Raw genomic sequence first — 17,094 nt, forward strand, 5'->3', positions numbered from 1 at the left:
ATATAACTTTATAGAAATGCAAAGTAAAAGACATCCCACTTTTAATCTTCAGTTCTGAATTTCATCTAATTTTTACTTGCTATGAACTCTTAAAATGTTCAATGAGAATATTATAATAAGATGCTTACCTTAGAAAGTTTTTGTAACTCAAAAACTCTGAGAATCATTTGGCTGTATGGAATTTAAAATACAGAGTATTTTATACAGTATTATTATGTAAATTATACAAATTTATATTTAAAATTGGTAAGCTGACACCTAAATTACCTTGGGTCACGGACTACTTTAAGATTCTTATGCAAACTACTGATATCTGAAGAAAAATAAGTATATTGGATATTCCTTTAAAAGCACACTTTCTCATGTAAACTCAGACTCTAAAGGAAGCAAAAATCCCTGGTCTATACCATCTGTATATTTTTTGTTCATTTCGAATCCTCTATACTACCTCTCTTACAGTATTGACCTGTAGAAGAAACACAATTTATTGGCCTCCAAGTTCCTTGTGAATTTCCAAAGAGTCCTATATACTCAGATGACAAAACCAGGCAAATGCACTTGATTTATTATTGCAAAATTTTGGTGCATTCCTTAGTGCTCCACACTGGATCGTATGAAAAATTACTTCTATCCAGGGTAGAAACAGGCCAAAGGGAGCCCAGACCACTTTAAGAAGTCTAAAAAATTTCGTTTTCCATGTTGCTCTTTTGATTATACATAAATAATTACAGCTTCATTAGCAGCAATAGCAGGAGAATGTTGGAATAAATCCATAAATGGGTAAACAAACAACTAGCAGAGGTGTTGTTGTTTTTGTAGTGGTAGCTTCCATAGCCCTGTGCCTTTTCCCCTCCCCTACAAAGAACACCAAGATATTATATGTAGTCAGGCTACACTAAATGTTTGGAGGAGATGGCGAGGTGGGAATAACCTGGAAAAATCACCTGACCTCAAGCAAGAGGGTAGAGAGAGATTGGGAGAATGATGAGAAAGTGAAGAAGGGGTACTTATCTCCTGTTGTATGTCCAAACACTTGTTGTGGGTGGGGCAGCTGAGAAGATGTATTATCTGCAAGAGAAGGTACTCCAAGAGAACAAGATTATATATTTAGCTTGATAAGCCAAGGGAATCCTTGTTATTGATCCTGATCTGGCCTGGGCACAAACGTGAACAAGAAAATTGAGTTGCAAGATGATTTTTCACTAACCCCAGTGCAAAATGAGACACAGTAGTGAGAAAGTAAGTACAAGTGTTTTCAAAATGTGAGGCATGTTCTTCGAGAACTGAAATACTCAGATGGATACATAAATATAAACATAGACATATCAATCAAGATTTATGATTATGGTTATAAGAACCTCTATTTCACCATTTGTCTTAGAAATTGTTATTACCTGAATCATTCACTACATACTCTCCTTCAAGTTCAAGTTGCTCCTCCATTATTTTTTTAAATGCTCCCTGAGGCAGTTCTTTCAAGCAATCTCAACTAGCACTGATGCCCAAGGAGACAAAGGCAGGCCTCAACCCAATCCAGGTCCTTGTCATGGAACAGGAAGGGATTCAAGAGTATGATACAAATGTTTAGCAAAGCACAGTAAATTTATCAAAGTGATGCTATGCAGCAGAAAGAAAGAAGGAGCTCCTACCCTTTGGGACAGCATGGATGGAACCAAAGAGCATTTTCCTCAGTTAAGTAAGCCAGGCAGTAAAAGACAGATACTATATGAGCTCACCTATAAGTGGAACCTAATGAACAAAACAAACAAGCAAGCAAAATAGACAGAGAAATGGAAATAAAGAACAAACTGGCAGTGACCATGGGGATGGAAAATAACAGGGTAAAGGAGGGGAAGGGTCAAGTCTAGGAACACATATAAAGGATCCAAGGAAAGCCAAAGTGGGGAAGGTTGGAGGGTGGGAGACAGGGAGCAGAACAGGGGAAAGTGATGGCCAGAAAATGGAGACAACTGTACTTGAACAATGATAAAAACCAATTGTTACATACAAAACGTGATAGTATGCACCTGAAAATGTATTAAATTGGTAGTAGGCAATCGAACGTTGAGAACAGGCCACCTCAGACAATGAGGTGTGCCCATGGGGCCCGGGTGGAAGGTTTTTATTAAACGTGGGCAAGGTGGGGAGATAGGGTGGTTGTCTGTTTCTGACACTAGTGGGGTGACTACCAATACCACTCATCCTTGTCCCTCTTGTCCAGGTGGTGATTTTTTTTTTGTACTCTCAATTACAAGAAATCAGGGAGTGGAAAGCAGGGAAATGGGTCTGTGAAGGTTGCAGAGAACGCCTTTGTCTCTTGGTCTCACTTTTCTGCCTCAGAAATCCCCTCTGAGAGATTTTGATCCCATCATCACATGGGAAGAAAAAGGGTTTCTGGTCAGTCTTCTGTAGCTGTTTCAGGCTGAGACTGGCTGCAGACCTTGCCCTGCCTGGGCTGAAAAATCTCTTTTTGCCTCATCTAAGGGCTGGAACTCTATCTCCTGCAGAGGTATGCAACACATAGCCTGTGAGGCCGCATGTGGCCTGGTATGGCTATGAATTCAACCCAACACAAAACTGTACATTTACTTAAAACTTTCTTTTTGCTCATCAGTTTTCATTAGTGTTTGTGGATTTAATGTATGGTCCAGGACAACACTTCTTCTGGTGTGGCCCAGAGATGTCAAAAAGTTGGAGATTTCATAGATGCTCTATGCCTTTTGTATCATCATCTTTACATACAATTGCTGTAACCTAGAAGATATAAACTTAACATGATTAAAAAACATAGAAAAATAATTTAAAAAATAGAATAATCATTAATGGAACAAGGAGTAGAGTGAGTCAGGGGGAAGAAGGGAGGATGTGTTCCATCTTTCCCAGATTGATGGTAGTTTAAATTGGGCCTTCCGTGCAAAATATTAAAAGGGCTTAGGATTCAAGCTGATTAGGAGCACCTCTACACTTCAGGACAGCTGTGGGCAGGAGCCGGAGCTATGTCGCTGAGATCTCTGGGCATGTTTCCTAACCTTTTCTTTGAGGTGTGGTTAGCCTTTTCTACCTTTCCTGAAGACTGGGGCCTCCATGAGCTCTGCAAATGATAGTGCATGTCTAGAGTTTGGCCTATTTGATGGGCAATTTTGGCCATGAAGGGAGGGGCATTGTCACTTGGGAAGCTTTGAGGCAGTCCAAAGCTTGGAATTCTCAGTCCAGGTACAGAAGGAAGGCCTTTGCCCATCTAGTAAGTGCCTATGAATACCAGGAGATAATGAAAACTCTGGAAGGCAGGCATTTGTGTAAAATCTGTTTGCTAATCTGTGCCAGGAAGGTACCCCTTCTCTGGGTGAGCTGGAGAAGGAGGGAGGCTTAATTTTTTCCCCTGGCTCTTTAACTGAACAGAGGCAGCAAGCTCGAGTGGTTTCTTTCATGGTTTGAGATAAACGTCTCCCACTGAAGATCTTTGACATTACAGAATTGGTGGCATCTCCAGGTACGTGGACAGAGTCATATCAATACGAAATGTACACCTTTTATCAGCGCCTACTTGGGAGCAGCAGTCGCTTGTCTCTCATCCATCACCCTTTATTGTTTCTGGAAAAGCCCTGTCTTTCTGCCCAGGTGTGTTCATCAGGGGCGTAACAGCAGTCAATGGGCAGAGGAAGAGCATATGCAATTAGGGCAGTTTCTTTTAGAAATTTTAGTTGGGTCCCTTTGACGTCCCTTACAGTGGAGCATGGTTACTTCTAGGGTGACATTAACTGCCTCTAGGAGCCTTAGAATCTCTGGGCTGTGTTTAACAGGATTTTTTTGCTGTTAATAGTCCCCTCTGTTTCCAGATGACAGCCTGAGCATGCAAAACAAGGATGATCTATCAAGTCTGTATAAATGCCAACTCTTCCATCTTTTCCTATTCAAGAGCTTGGGCCAAAGCTCAGAGTTGAGCCTTTTGGGCTGACGCTCCTGAGGGGAGAGGCTTGGCTTCTGTGGCCTCCTGGAGACTCATGATTGCAAAGCCTGCCCTGCTCCTTCCTTGGTCAACAGAACAGCCTCCATTGGCAAACCCTTCTACATGGGGATTATCCAAGGCTATGTCCTTTAAGTCAGCTCTGCTGGAGAATGCCTGCTCAATAGTTTCAACACTGGAATGCAAGAAGTCCTCGTTCTCAGGGCCCACTTCAGGAGGTACGGCAGTGGGTTTAGGATGGCCGTACTTTTCAAATGAGCTCGGGGGAAGCTAAGAGAAGGGACAGTTTGAACCTGATGTAGGTTTTGGACTTTTAAAGGTTGTTCTAAGCTCAGCTTAGTGGCCTTCTTTGTTCATAAGGCACTGGCTGCCACTGCTTGTAGGCCACCCAGACATCCAGTTGCCCAGAGTCTAATTGTCATGAGAAGTAAGCCACTGGCCTAAGGGTGTTGTCTAGCTTTTGCATTAGGATTCCTAAGGAGATCCCTTGTTTTTCTGCTCCATATGGAATAAATGCCTTTTCCAGGTTACACAAACCCAAGGCTGGGGCCTCCATTACAGCTGATGTGAAGGCCAAGAAGGCTCAGTTTAAGTCCTGGTTCTATTCAAACAGCTCAAAATCAAGTCCCTTGATTGTATCATAAAGGGGCTTCGCTATCAATCCAAACCCAGGGATCCAAATTCAGCAGACACTTGCCATTCCTGAGAAGGTTCTTAACTGTGTTTTGTTTGTAAGACTGTAAGATTTAGAATAACTTTCTATTTTCCTAGAGAGAGACAGTGAGATCCCTGACTTAGCTGGTAGCCTAAATATTTGACTGCTGGAAACAAAATTTGGGCCTTATTGAGAGACACTTGGTATCCCTTTCTCCGCAGGAAATTAAAGACTAAGATAGTGTATAGTCAGAGTCCTCTTTGGTGGAGCTACACATTACAATATTAGCAACATACTGAATTGTGCCTCCATGTGGTAGCTCTAGTTCCCAAAGATGTTTTCAAGTATTCATCCAGATGTTAGGATTGTCTCAGAAGCCTTGAGGAAGGATGGTCCAAGTATATCTTGCTGTTACCTGGGTGTCAGGATACATCCACTCAAAGGCAAATGGAGGCTGACTATCTGGGTGAAGTGGGATGCAAAACAATTCACCCTTGAGATCCAACACTGTAAATTATTTGGCCTCATGGGGAACTTGCAACAAGAGAGTATATGGATTGGGTACAATGGGGTGAATGGGAATCACAGACTTGTTAATGGTTCATAAGTCCTGAACCATATGGTACTCTCCATTGTTTTATTTTGTTTTTACAAGCAGTATAGGAGTGATATAAGGGAATTAACAAACAACTATGAGTCCATAATGAAGGAACTTGTCAATGAGGGCTTGTAGTCCCCCATGGGCCTTTGGTCTAATCTAATGAAAAAAATAAACTGATGAATACAATAGAAAGAGAGGCAAGTCAGAAGCAGGTTCCTAGAGCAGCCACTAGCAAAGGTGGAACTTTTTCTACTCTTTTTATTCAGACCCAGAGGATGGTCCAGGAATTGGGAGGTTCCCTTCTGGCTGCACTTCATGGCATCAGAGAGTGGGTGGAGCAAGAGTGAGTAGAATGGTTTTGAGTTGCTGTCTCCATGAGTTTCCTAGTCTCTATCTTGATTATATCATTTCCCTGGTAAATTTCTTTTAAAAAGATCAGATATCCGATATACCACAGAAAACTGGATAATATAGCTATTTTAATCAATTGAATGAATCAGTGTTATAAAACAGATTATACTACAAATGTTTATTTACTTTGGAAAAATGATTCAATTAAAATATTCAACAAAAAAAATATATGTAATTATCCCAATGGCTCCTTGAGAAGATTGCTAATCCCGATTCTTTTTTTTCAAATAGGCAAAACTGTTATCTTTTTTTCTAATGACATATTAACATTTAAAATACCCCATTGAGTATGATGTTGGCTGTAGGTCTCTCATATGTGGTCTTTATTATGTTGAGCAATGCTTCCTCTGTTCCCACTTTGCTGAGTGTTTTTATTATAAATGGGTGCTGTACTGTAGCAAATGCTTTTTCCGCACCTATTAATACAATCATGTGATTTTTGTCTTTCATTTTGTTTATGTGGTGTATTATGCATATTGATTTGTGAATATTATACCACCCTTTCATCCCTGGGATGAATCCCACTTGGTCATGGTGTATGATCTTTTTGATGTATTGTTGGATGCGGTTTGCCAACATTTCGTTGAGGATTTTAGCATCTGTGTTCATCAGCGATATTGGCCTTAAGCTTCCTTTCTTTGTTGTGTCTTTAACTGGTTTTGGAATTAGGATGATGCTGGCTTCATAAAAAGAGTCTGAGAGTCTTCCATCTTCTTGAATTTTTTGGAGTAATCTGTGAAGGATAGGGGTTAGCTCTCCTTAAATGCTTTGTAAAATTCTCCTGTGAAACCATTTGATCCAGGGCTTTTGTGTGTCGGAAGCTTTTTGATTATTGCTTCAATTTCGTCAGCTGTTATTGGGCTGTTCAGGTTGTCTGCTTCTTCTTCATTGAGTTTTGGAAGATTGTATTTTCTTAGAAATTTGTCCATTTCACCTAGGTTTGCAAATTTCTTGGCATATAGTTCTTTGTAGTAATTTCTTACAATCCATTGTATTTCTGTGGTATCAGTTGTAATCTCTCCTCTTTCATTTCTGATTGTGTTTATTTGGGTCTTCTCTCTTTTTTTCTTGATGAGTGTGCTTAAAGGCTTGTCAATTTTGTTTATCTTTTCAAAGAACCAGCTCCTGGATTTATTGATCGTTAGAATTGTGCTTTTAGTCTCTATGTCATTTAATTCTGCTCTGCCACTGTGGAAAACAGCATGGGATTTCCTCAGAAAACTAAAAATGGGACTGCCTTTTGACCTAGCAATTCTACTTCTGGGATTATACCCTAAAAGCCCTGAAACACCAATCCAAAAGAACCTATGCACCCAAATGTTCACAGCAGCACAATTTATAATAGCCCAGTTCTGGAACCAACCTAAGTGTCCATCATTCAATGAGTGGATCAAAATTCCACTGTGAATTCCACATGTGGTACATTCACACAATGGAATTTACGTAGCAGACAGAAAGAAGGAGCTCCTACCCTTTGTGACAGCATGGATGGAATTGGGGAGATGCGGGGCGGGGGGGCGGGCCTCCACCAGCAGGTCCCCCTCATCCACCACAGATGAGAATAAGTCTACCAAGACATGATCTGCTTGGGGAGGAAAGGTGGCCGATCCTTCAAAGGAGATGGGCCAGGAACCTGTTCCTCAATGGGTTTTTATTGAGTTTATTTCCATAGGAATACAGGGCATATATGTAAAGCTCATCAATCATTGTCAGGCAGTAATGATGAAACAATAGATAACATTCAACTATGATGGCTTATTCTGAGTCAGGGGCAGATAGCTAAAGGGCCATAAAACTTTGAGGAACAAACTCATTTCATGTTTGGACCTTTACCATTTAAATTGAGGGTATTAGCAAAGTAGGTTTCATAGGATTTTATGCATTCTTTCTTAGGCCTGAGCACCCCAGGGAACTCAACTTTTCCAGCACAGGGCCACATCCTCCTACTGCATTGTTTCAGGCTTAAGTGGGGCAGGGGAAGTAAGGCAGCCAAGAGATTAGGAGACTTCTTGCCTGACTCATGCTATGTCAAAGCTGAGGGGTGAGGGTCCATCACTCCCTTTTACTATAGGCCCCAAGTCCTTCCCTGAGGGCCCCTTTGTTACCGTGCCTGTCTTAGGTCATCCCTCCCTTGAGGAATCTTATCTGTCATTGGCTAACCAGTCATCCTCTCAGGGCCAAGCAGGGTGAAGTAAAGGGGGCAGAGGTGGTGCCCCTACAAGGAAGATAAGCTTTGTCTCCTTAATGGCTTATGGTCCCAAGGTCTTTTTACTCAGCCTTAGCCACGAGGCATTACAGTTTCTGAACTCAGGCAGGGCGGTTCCCAACAGAGAGCATTATGCTAAGTGAAATAAGCCAGGTGGTGAGGGACAAATACAATAGGATCTCACCTTTAACTGGAACATAATCAACAAAAGAAAAAAAGCAAACAAAATATAACCAAAGACATTGAAATATAGAGCAATCTAACAATAGCAGAGGGTGGGGGAGAGGACAGAGGGGAGAAGGGTTTTCAGGAACAACTATAAAGGACATGTGGACAGAACCAAGGGGGAGGGTAGGAGCAAGGGAGGGAGGTGGGGTTGGCTGGGGTAGGGGAGAGTGGAAAATGTAGACAACTGTAACTGAACAATAATAAAGTGATTTAAAAAATAAAAAATAAAATCAAATACCCCAACCGTCCAATTTAACTTTTTGAAACTACTAGTAAAAAAATTCATAATTGTCAACTCAGCATAATTTAAACAAAAATTTAACAAAAACAAAAAAAAATTTGTTTTGTTATTTTTCCTAATATCTATGGATTAGATACAACTAATTGCAGGGCTCTAATTAGGATTTTACAGTATACTTTTCAATTTTATATTGTAAATAATCCAGTTGTGTTCTAAAGTTATAACAGGGAAAAAAGCTTGCTATTCTCAAAGTGACACTGATTAACTTATTTTAGGAGAGTCCTTTGTAGTCTCCATGTCGTGTTAAAAATGTCTTTTTTCCAGCATGAATCCCAGCACCTGCTGACTAGAGTTTAGCATTTGAGGACACACACACAAACCATAAATTATCAATTTTGCTCTTTTTATGGAAATTTGGTGCTATTTCCAGGCTTTAGATAGTATGCTAGTGTAAACAACAGTCTTACTTAGCAAGTAGTCTCATCTTCTGTTGTACCTTTGCCAACTATATTTTGCCCCTGCAATCCCTTAATTCTTGCAGTTGTCCTCATTACCTTTATCCATGTCGTCTCTGTTGCCTGGATCTTCCTTGATTCCCACAAAACACGCTCTCCACATAGATCCACAGGATGGGGTGACTTTGGTACCCTTGTTGTTTTCTCCATGAATTTCTCATGCATATTCCTCAAGAGTAAATGAACCAAGCTAGTAAATGTCTATTTAGCCACAGTCTCATTTTTAGGGGTTATATTTTGTGTTTAGAAATAACTTCATGATCCCACCACTCAGCACAATTCCTGGCAAGCAATAGAATAATAGACAATATTTATTGCATTCATTCATCTATCTGTTCACCTTTCAGAGTGTATACTAATAATTCACTGAAGCATTTCCTTATTCTTACATTTGATTTATTAAATGTTTTGAAACTATACATCAAATACTTATTTTTGACTAAAATTTTTCTTTCTCTGGTAACAATCCCCCCCCCAGCAATAGGAGATATTTTAAAATCATGACAACTCAATTATTATTTTTTGTTTCTCTTTAGTAAAATTGCAGTCAGATAAACAGATGTGATTTGTGACATTTAAAACAATGTTGCCACCTTTATATCCAAATAAAATAACGTGTTTTAAAATGCTAGATTTATTTAAAAATGTAAATATGTGAGAGGATCTTTCTGTTTTCATGTCTACATCCAACATAAGTATGTATTGACTGCTTTGTTTAAATAAAAATAATGCTTGTTACAATATTCTGGACATTACTAGTAATTTACTTTCTTTGTTATGGCAAGTTCTGCCAGAATCTTAGGTGAATATATTTGGAGAGATGGTTGACCATACTATGTTCACTAACACCTCTGCAATGCCTAGTTCCCTTATTTTAAGGCAAATATCAGACTCTGACAGGTTAAAAAAAGTGTTGGCAATATCTTAAACAATTGAAGATTATATATATATGAAAATATAAAAGAAGCAAGATACAAAACCAAAAAATCTAACTTGAAAGTCGTCAATTAATTTTTTAAAAGATTTTATTTATTTTGTTTTTTAGAGAGGGGAAGGGAGGGAGAAGAGAGAGAGAAAACATCAATTTGTGGTTGTCTGTAGTGCACCCTATACTACAGACTTGGCCAGCAACCCAGGCATGTGTCCTGACTGGGAATCGAACCTCTGACCCTTTGGTTTGTAGGCTGGTACTCAATCTACTGAGCCACACCAGCCAGGGCTGTTCTATATCTTTTAATGTACATAGTACAGGCTCAGGAGTTTCAGTTTCCAAGAATTTCTTCTTTCCCTCTCATAGCTTTGGGCAGAACAGTTTTGTATGTTTTGCTTATGCTACTCATTTTCAAAGATGTTAAGTAAAACAGTAGATACTTAAATTAAACCTTTTTTGAAGGACTATTCTTCTGTACTTGACTTATATGAGGAATTAATGCAGCAAGTAACTGAAGCAAATACTCAATTCTGGTTTGACATGGAAATCATGCTCAAATTACTCAGGAGGAAAAATTTCTTAAAAGAATAAAAGCGCCATGGGTAGTATGTTTTAGACAGTTAAAATACTGTGTAATGTTAAAGGAAAGTTTCCACTAGAATAAAAAAAAAAATCCCGGTTTTGCCAAATCATGTATTGAGTCTGCATCATTGTGATAACAAAATTTCAGATCTATGAAAGGATAAGAATAGCCATAATCTATGTATGATTCTAGCATATCAGACCATAGATACAGAAGATTTTGAAGGTCTGAAATTCTAAGTGAAATGAAAGCATGCAAAACCTATTCAAATAGCTAAACTCCTAACCCTGGTTAGTGTGACTCAGTGGAATGAGTGCTGGCCTATGAAGTAAAGGGTTGCCGGTTGGATTCCCAGTCAGGGCAAATGCCTGGGTTGCAGGCCCGGTCCCCAGTAGGGGGCGTGTGAGAGGCAACCACACATTGGTGTTTCTCTCCCTCTCTCCCTTCCCTTCTCTCTAAAAATAAATAAAATCTTTTTTTAAGGATAAAAACAGACTGGTAAGCAAGTTTATATAGTGCTTATTCTCTTTATGAAAGTAATAATGTATTGTTTTGTAAATTATTTAGTTATTTTTGTACAATAAAAGAAAATAATCCCCAAGCTATGACATGGAAACAGCCATCTTATCAGTTAATGAAGTCAACTATTTTTGAGCAATATGAAAAGGAAAATCTGTTAAGTATTTGTCTTATGGTGACTAAAAATCACACCTTAGATACCTGCTCTTGAGTAATAATTTTATTTCATTGAGAATTTATTTATGACTTATTAATTGATGAAATTCTGATCAAGTAGGCATTTGAGATTTGGGGCATTTTAAAATAATGCTACCATCTCTAAAACTTCAAATCATTAATGTTTTCAAATTATTAGTTTTTTTAAAAAGACTTTATTTATTTATTGTTAGAGAGGGGGAGGCAGGGAGAAAGAGAGTAACAGTGATGTGCGGTTGCCTCTCGCACAACCCCTACTGGGGACCTGGCCCACAACCCAGGCATGTGCCCTGACTGGGAATTGAACTGGTGACCCTTTGGTTCACAGGCAGGCACTTAATCCACTGAGTCACACCAGCCAGGGCATTCAAATGACTAGGTTTTATAAAAAAGTCCATTACTGTGTACATCTTCATATTTTAGTTAATAATTTAAAGCCCAGCCATTCCTCTCACTGCTTGGTTTCAATAAAAAGTATTCTATAAATCCTAAGATTTGCAAATATAAATAATAATCCTGTAAGCATAATCAACTTCATGAGAACAAAACTAACCAACATGAAGAATCCTCATTTTCAGGCTATAAGAACTAAGCCTTGAAGTGCTGGATCTCATGACCTGTGTTCCACGTGGGAAAAATCCAACCCTCGGACCTCCAAAGAAACTGCAGCTATCCCAGCGGCATACTGCTATCAGCACATCAGCTGCCTCATGCCAATTCTTCCTGATCGCTGTTCTCAAAAAGCAAGGCTATTCAATGGGCCAAACTGCATAGCAGCATGTTATGCACTATTGGAGCTCATTTTCACTCCAGTGTTCAAAGGTTGTGGTTGGAAAAATCTATACTGTGGTTGTATCTCAAGAGTGAATAACCAATACTCTTGATGAAAAGGAGGCTTCTGTATTCATTTCTATTGGAAGAGATTTAATGCTTGAAGAGAAACAATTTCATTGTAACTTCTTAAGACAGGGGTGTCAAACTCATTTTCACTGGGGGCCACATCAGCCTGGCGGTTGCCTTCAAGGGGCCAAATGTAACTTTAGGACTGTACAAATGTATCTACTCCTTAACTAGGGGCAAGGAGCTCTGCGCTGCCACTGGGTAGAAACAAGGCGGAGGGTCGCATAAAACAAGGTGAAAGGCTGGATTTGGCCTGCGGGCCTTGTGTTTGCAACCTGTATCTTAAGATACTAGAATTAGTTGAAATTTTCACCCCATTTGTTTTGTAAGATTACCTCCTTCTCATTATGCCGTTGCCTTACATTTTTTCCTTCACATTCTTGGATGTGAACTTTTACTCTGCTGAGCTTAAAAATATATACTGTTTATGTTATTTAATTTGAGTTGTATCAACCACAATGTCATGTGTCATTACCTGCAAATTTGGGGGAAATAAATTTGAACTTCTAATGCTATTTTAAACTTACAGCATTTCATTTATTTAGATAACAATGTTCTTCTTGCTACAAAATATAAGTTAGTGATGAAAACTCAGGGAACATTTATACTCTGTTATATCGACTTGAAAATTATAAATCAGACATAAGCATTGTGTGGGAAATCACAGACATTTTAGGTGTGATAGTTACCTTTAGTGATTATCTGCATATAAATGTAGAAATGTGGAAATGAAAAGAAATATAAGGATTTGATTAATACATTTTTCTGCTTTAAATCAAAATTTAGTACTTAGCATCAAAGTAGGTGGATTATATTTTCTTATTCTACTTTAATTTATAATAAAAATCTTAAAATATCAGAATTACTAGTGGGTATTATATTGTAAAATATATTCTAATGAGGCATTAAATTCAATATAAAAGGCCAGGGGAGTTCCACTTCTGAAATCTCCATCAAAATAACCCTTTTTTTCTTTTGATCTATTAATATGAAGAGTTCTGTAGATGTATAGCCTAATGTTAAATCATGATTGAATTAGTAGATTGAAACCCATTTGTTCATGTGTCTTATATTTTATGTGAATCTAGATGTTATACATCATGAGTAATGACGTATAAATTTATAAGCGAATATGTGAAGATTATTTTTTGTCATGCTTTACAACACTTTTCCACATCAGGATCATGCTAGATTTATGCAGGAATTGGAAAATATTTTCTTTACATCTATGTGGGCTAAATCTTAAATATTATGTCCATTAGGCCTCTATGTTATTGGAAAATAATTCTGTGATATTATCTTTTATTTTTTCTCTTATATTGATGTGTTTAATTTTTGTGTGTGTGTGTCCTGATGTGTTTAATTTTTAAAAGATCTATATCTTACAACATTTTATGTTACATATGTATATTTCAAAAATATATATTTATTAAATATGTAATGTTGGAAAAATTAGGTTGCTAGATAGATTATACATATAAATTTCCACCTCTTTAACTCAGTTTCTGAGATACTAATGGTCTCCTTCTCTTGTTCTCATGCCTACTTCTATGTTAATCCCAGCAAATAAAGTTATGTTGGTTGAATTTGCCAGAACTTTTTACAGTTCCTAGTCAAACGTTGCCACCACTCCTTCAAATTAGGAAGTTTAGTGCTGGCTTCCTGAATTTTCCTTCAATTTGTTTCAAACTCTAAGAGATGTCGCAGGGATTATCCAGGCCCTTCACGGTATGATAAAGTCTATTCACTTAACTTTCTGTAAATTGGCAAAGTGCTATTACTACACCAGGAATTTTAGCTTTTGTAAATCACTGTGCTTTCTTTGAGAAGCTGGGATTTTTGCTGTTGTTGCTTTGTGTTTTAATTTGGTCTTGCACTGACCCATCTGTTGGAAGTAAAAACATTTTTTTATCTGTTTAATTTTGCAAGTGGACTAACATAGTTTGAAGTATAGAATACTCAAAGTTACACTGAAATGAGAAATAGAGTACTAGAAAACCTAATGACAAGATATAGAAAAAACCGACTCTCCATTTTGTGAGGGCCTTACATAATTTGAGAATTTCAGTACACATTATAGTATAATAGCATGCTAATTCATGATATAATTGTGAGAAGACACTTTTCTGAGTGATCTGTACATAAATTAATGGTTATAAATATGCAATACTAATGGTTTCAATAGATTTCTCTCGTGTGTACTACAACATGAACCAGTAAAGGAAATGCAATTGATTAAAAAAAAAAAACAAACGTTTATGTGAGCTCGTTAGGAGTTTCACATAAGTGGATGGGTGGCAGCAATCTATTTGTTATAGAGATGTTCTTTATTCATATTTTTAGGAATTTTTAATCAAAACTGATCAGTTTCTTTGCAGGAGCTGGGGCACAGGGTGGGGGTGAGGATACAGTGTAGTGTTAGGTACTACAGTTACTAACGGTAGTAACAGCTTAGAATTGCAAACACCGTTGGCTAAAAGCCGTTGGCTGCACGTGGTTGACAAGATGTGCGCGAGCCTTCTGTAACAGTTCTCTCAGGGATACGTTAGCCTTAACTCAGCCACCATTGATTCCAAAGGTGCAGCAAGCAAACCTCTGAAAATGGAGGCAGCTGAAGGCTCGTCCGCACCCAAAGAGTCTCCCGAAGTCCCTTCGACTGAATCTAATGGTGACACGAAAGAAGCTGCAGACTCATCAGAAGCCAAGGAGAGGAAAGGGTACTTGCCAAGTGAGTCCAGGAAGATCCTCCGGAACTGGCTGTTTGAGCACCGCCTGAATGCCTACCCATCGGAAAGAGAGAAGCGTTTGCTGTCGGAGCAGACCGGGCTATCGTACCAGCAGATTGTTAATTGGTTCATCAATGCCCGCAAGCGCATTCTGCCACAAATACTTGAAGAGACTGGAGACACCCTCAACGTTATCCCCATCTACCACCACAAGTGCAAGAACACAAACCCGGTAGCTCACAAGAAAACAGGTTCATCTGCAGAGGCCAAGGTATCGCACATACCACCTGAGAATCTGGAGACAGCCCAAGGCCCACAGGAAAATGTCAAGGATTCTGCCACCAGACCTTTGCGAATGTCTTCTCCCGACTTCAGTGGTTTCCATTTGCTGGTGGAGGCAGCTGTACAAAAAGCTGAAGAACTGGAGCTGCAGAAGAAGCAAGAGTCTGCTGGCTGATTTCCCAGCTTGTCAGTCCTTTGTCTACTGTGCTATGTCCATTTATACTTCCCCTATTAATTTGTGCTTTTACTTTTTACAGAGCTGTGGTTCCTTCTAGGGGTGTGATCAGAACCATCAATACCAACTGGGACTCACTTTTGCCAGATACCTCATTGTGTCCAGGGAGAAGCACTCTGCAGCAAAGATCTCCTGGTTGACTCTGCTTCCTCCTGCATTGAAAAACTACACAAGTACACGAATTCATCTGACATGGCACAATGCAGTGCTGAGACTTCTTCACAAAACACTGTTCTGACATTTTGGTCCCAGGATTGATGCAGATATCACATCACCCCTCTTTATCCCTCTCTCTGTAACTTTCCTTGTGTGTTACTATGAATGATGCAAAATAAAGGCTATTACAAAATAAAGTAAAAGAACGCTTTACATACCACTGGCCTCATTTTAAGCTGGAAGTTTTTATGAAATGTTCAACTCTCTTTTCCTTTGTACTGCTCATTGACAATCTTAAAGAGTGCTTAATTGATTTCTGCAGGGAAATACCTGTAACAGGCAAAATACAGCCAATTAAACAGGCTACATGTAAACACTGAACTATTTGGGGGGTACCGGAGGAAAAAGTATACAATAAATGTAAGAAAATTCCAAATGGGAATTTTCTGCCATTGCCTGTTAAATAGTTGGTTTCAGAGAGCAATTTTTATTAGTTTTAGTTCTCTGCATTACAGAGGAAAAACATAAAAACAACAAAAAATAAAAAGCAGGAAAAACTGATCCAAAGCTTCCTACAAGAAACAGAACACAGGAAGATAAAAATAAAGGAAACAACAACAAAATGAATCAATCTTCCACCTTTTGTGACAAAAGAGTACAATTAATCTATTGTTTTTCTTGTTATGGTTTTGATTTGGTTTTACCTTCTTACTACGTTTATTTTTTTTTTCTTTTAAAATGTTGGCATTGGGAAGGTGGAGGTGGGAATAAGTAAAGCTTCAGGCAGCTCCCACTTGGAAATAATCCTCTGGTCCTGTAGCACTAAATCTTCCCACTGCCTCAATTCCAGGCAGATTTTCAATAAGAATGAAAGCTATTCCTCCACAAAACTGTAATTTACCTTCTCTGATCTTAGGGAGCTAACACCTCAAGAAGCTGGGGCTAGAAATTGGATGGTAGCCTCAGTTTTGGCTCCCTCCCTGAAGTGAAATACATCATGTTTGGTTTCTATTTCTAGCCCCATTTTTTAAAAGTTATTTATTTATTTATTTTTAGAGAGGGGGAAGGGAAGGAGAAAAAGAGGGAGAGAAACATCATGTGTGGTTGCCTCTCATGTGGCCCCCACTCCCTAGTGGGGTTGCATATACCTGGCCTGCAACCCAGGCATGTGCTGTGACTGGAAATTGAACTGGCGACCCTTTGGTTCGCAGCCCATGCTCAATCCACTGAGTCACACCAGCCAGGGCTCTAGCCCCATTTTTTTTATATTGTTATCTAATTACTGGCAAATTTCAATGAGAGACACCCTACCATCTTTAAACATCTTGAGAAACAATCACAGGTTATTTATTACTGAACATTATAATTTCACATTTTACAAGGAAGGAAACAGGCCTACGTTTCCAAACTGTTGTTCCTGAAATACACGAATGGATGTTGACGTTCCCAAAGCATGCATGGATTCAGGGAGATTTAGAAGTAAGAAGGGCAAAAATATTGATTATATCCTTTCTGGAGAGAGCCACTAAATATTGCATGAAACTCCCATCAAACTTCTTTTCAGAGTCTGTGACCTGAACCCTCACTTTTATGTCCAAGAAGTTTGGGGACTCCTTAGGCTTTTCTCTAAATGGAAAATGAACTATTATTGCAGCTTTACATCTGGGGTCTGGAAAAGGAAGTGTTTTCTTGTCTAACCACTTGTAGCTTGTCTCTAAGGCTGAGGCAAATGGGACTGTTGTAGAA

The 17,094-nt window shown here is 38.8% G+C and overlaps 1 protein-coding gene across 1 annotated transcript; it reads left to right on the forward strand.

Moving 5' to 3' along the window:
* Window positions 1–14,550: 14,550 nt before the first annotated feature.
* On the forward strand, window positions 14,551–15,132 carry TGIF2LX (TGFB induced factor homeobox 2 like X-linked). Its single transcript, XM_045847393.1, has one exon. It carries the CDS (start codon window positions 14,551–14,553, stop codon window positions 15,130–15,132), a length of 582 nt encoding a protein of 193 aa, XP_045703349.1.
* The last annotated feature ends 1,962 nt before the right edge of the window (window positions 15,133–17,094 follow it).

This window comes from Phyllostomus hastatus, unplaced genomic scaffold (genome assembly GCF_019186645.2).
Source record: "Phyllostomus hastatus isolate PE091 unplaced genomic scaffold, TTU_PhHast_1.1 phas_contig_551, whole genome shotgun sequence".
Classification (NCBI taxonomy): domain Eukaryota; kingdom Metazoa; phylum Chordata; class Mammalia; order Chiroptera; family Phyllostomidae; genus Phyllostomus; species Phyllostomus hastatus.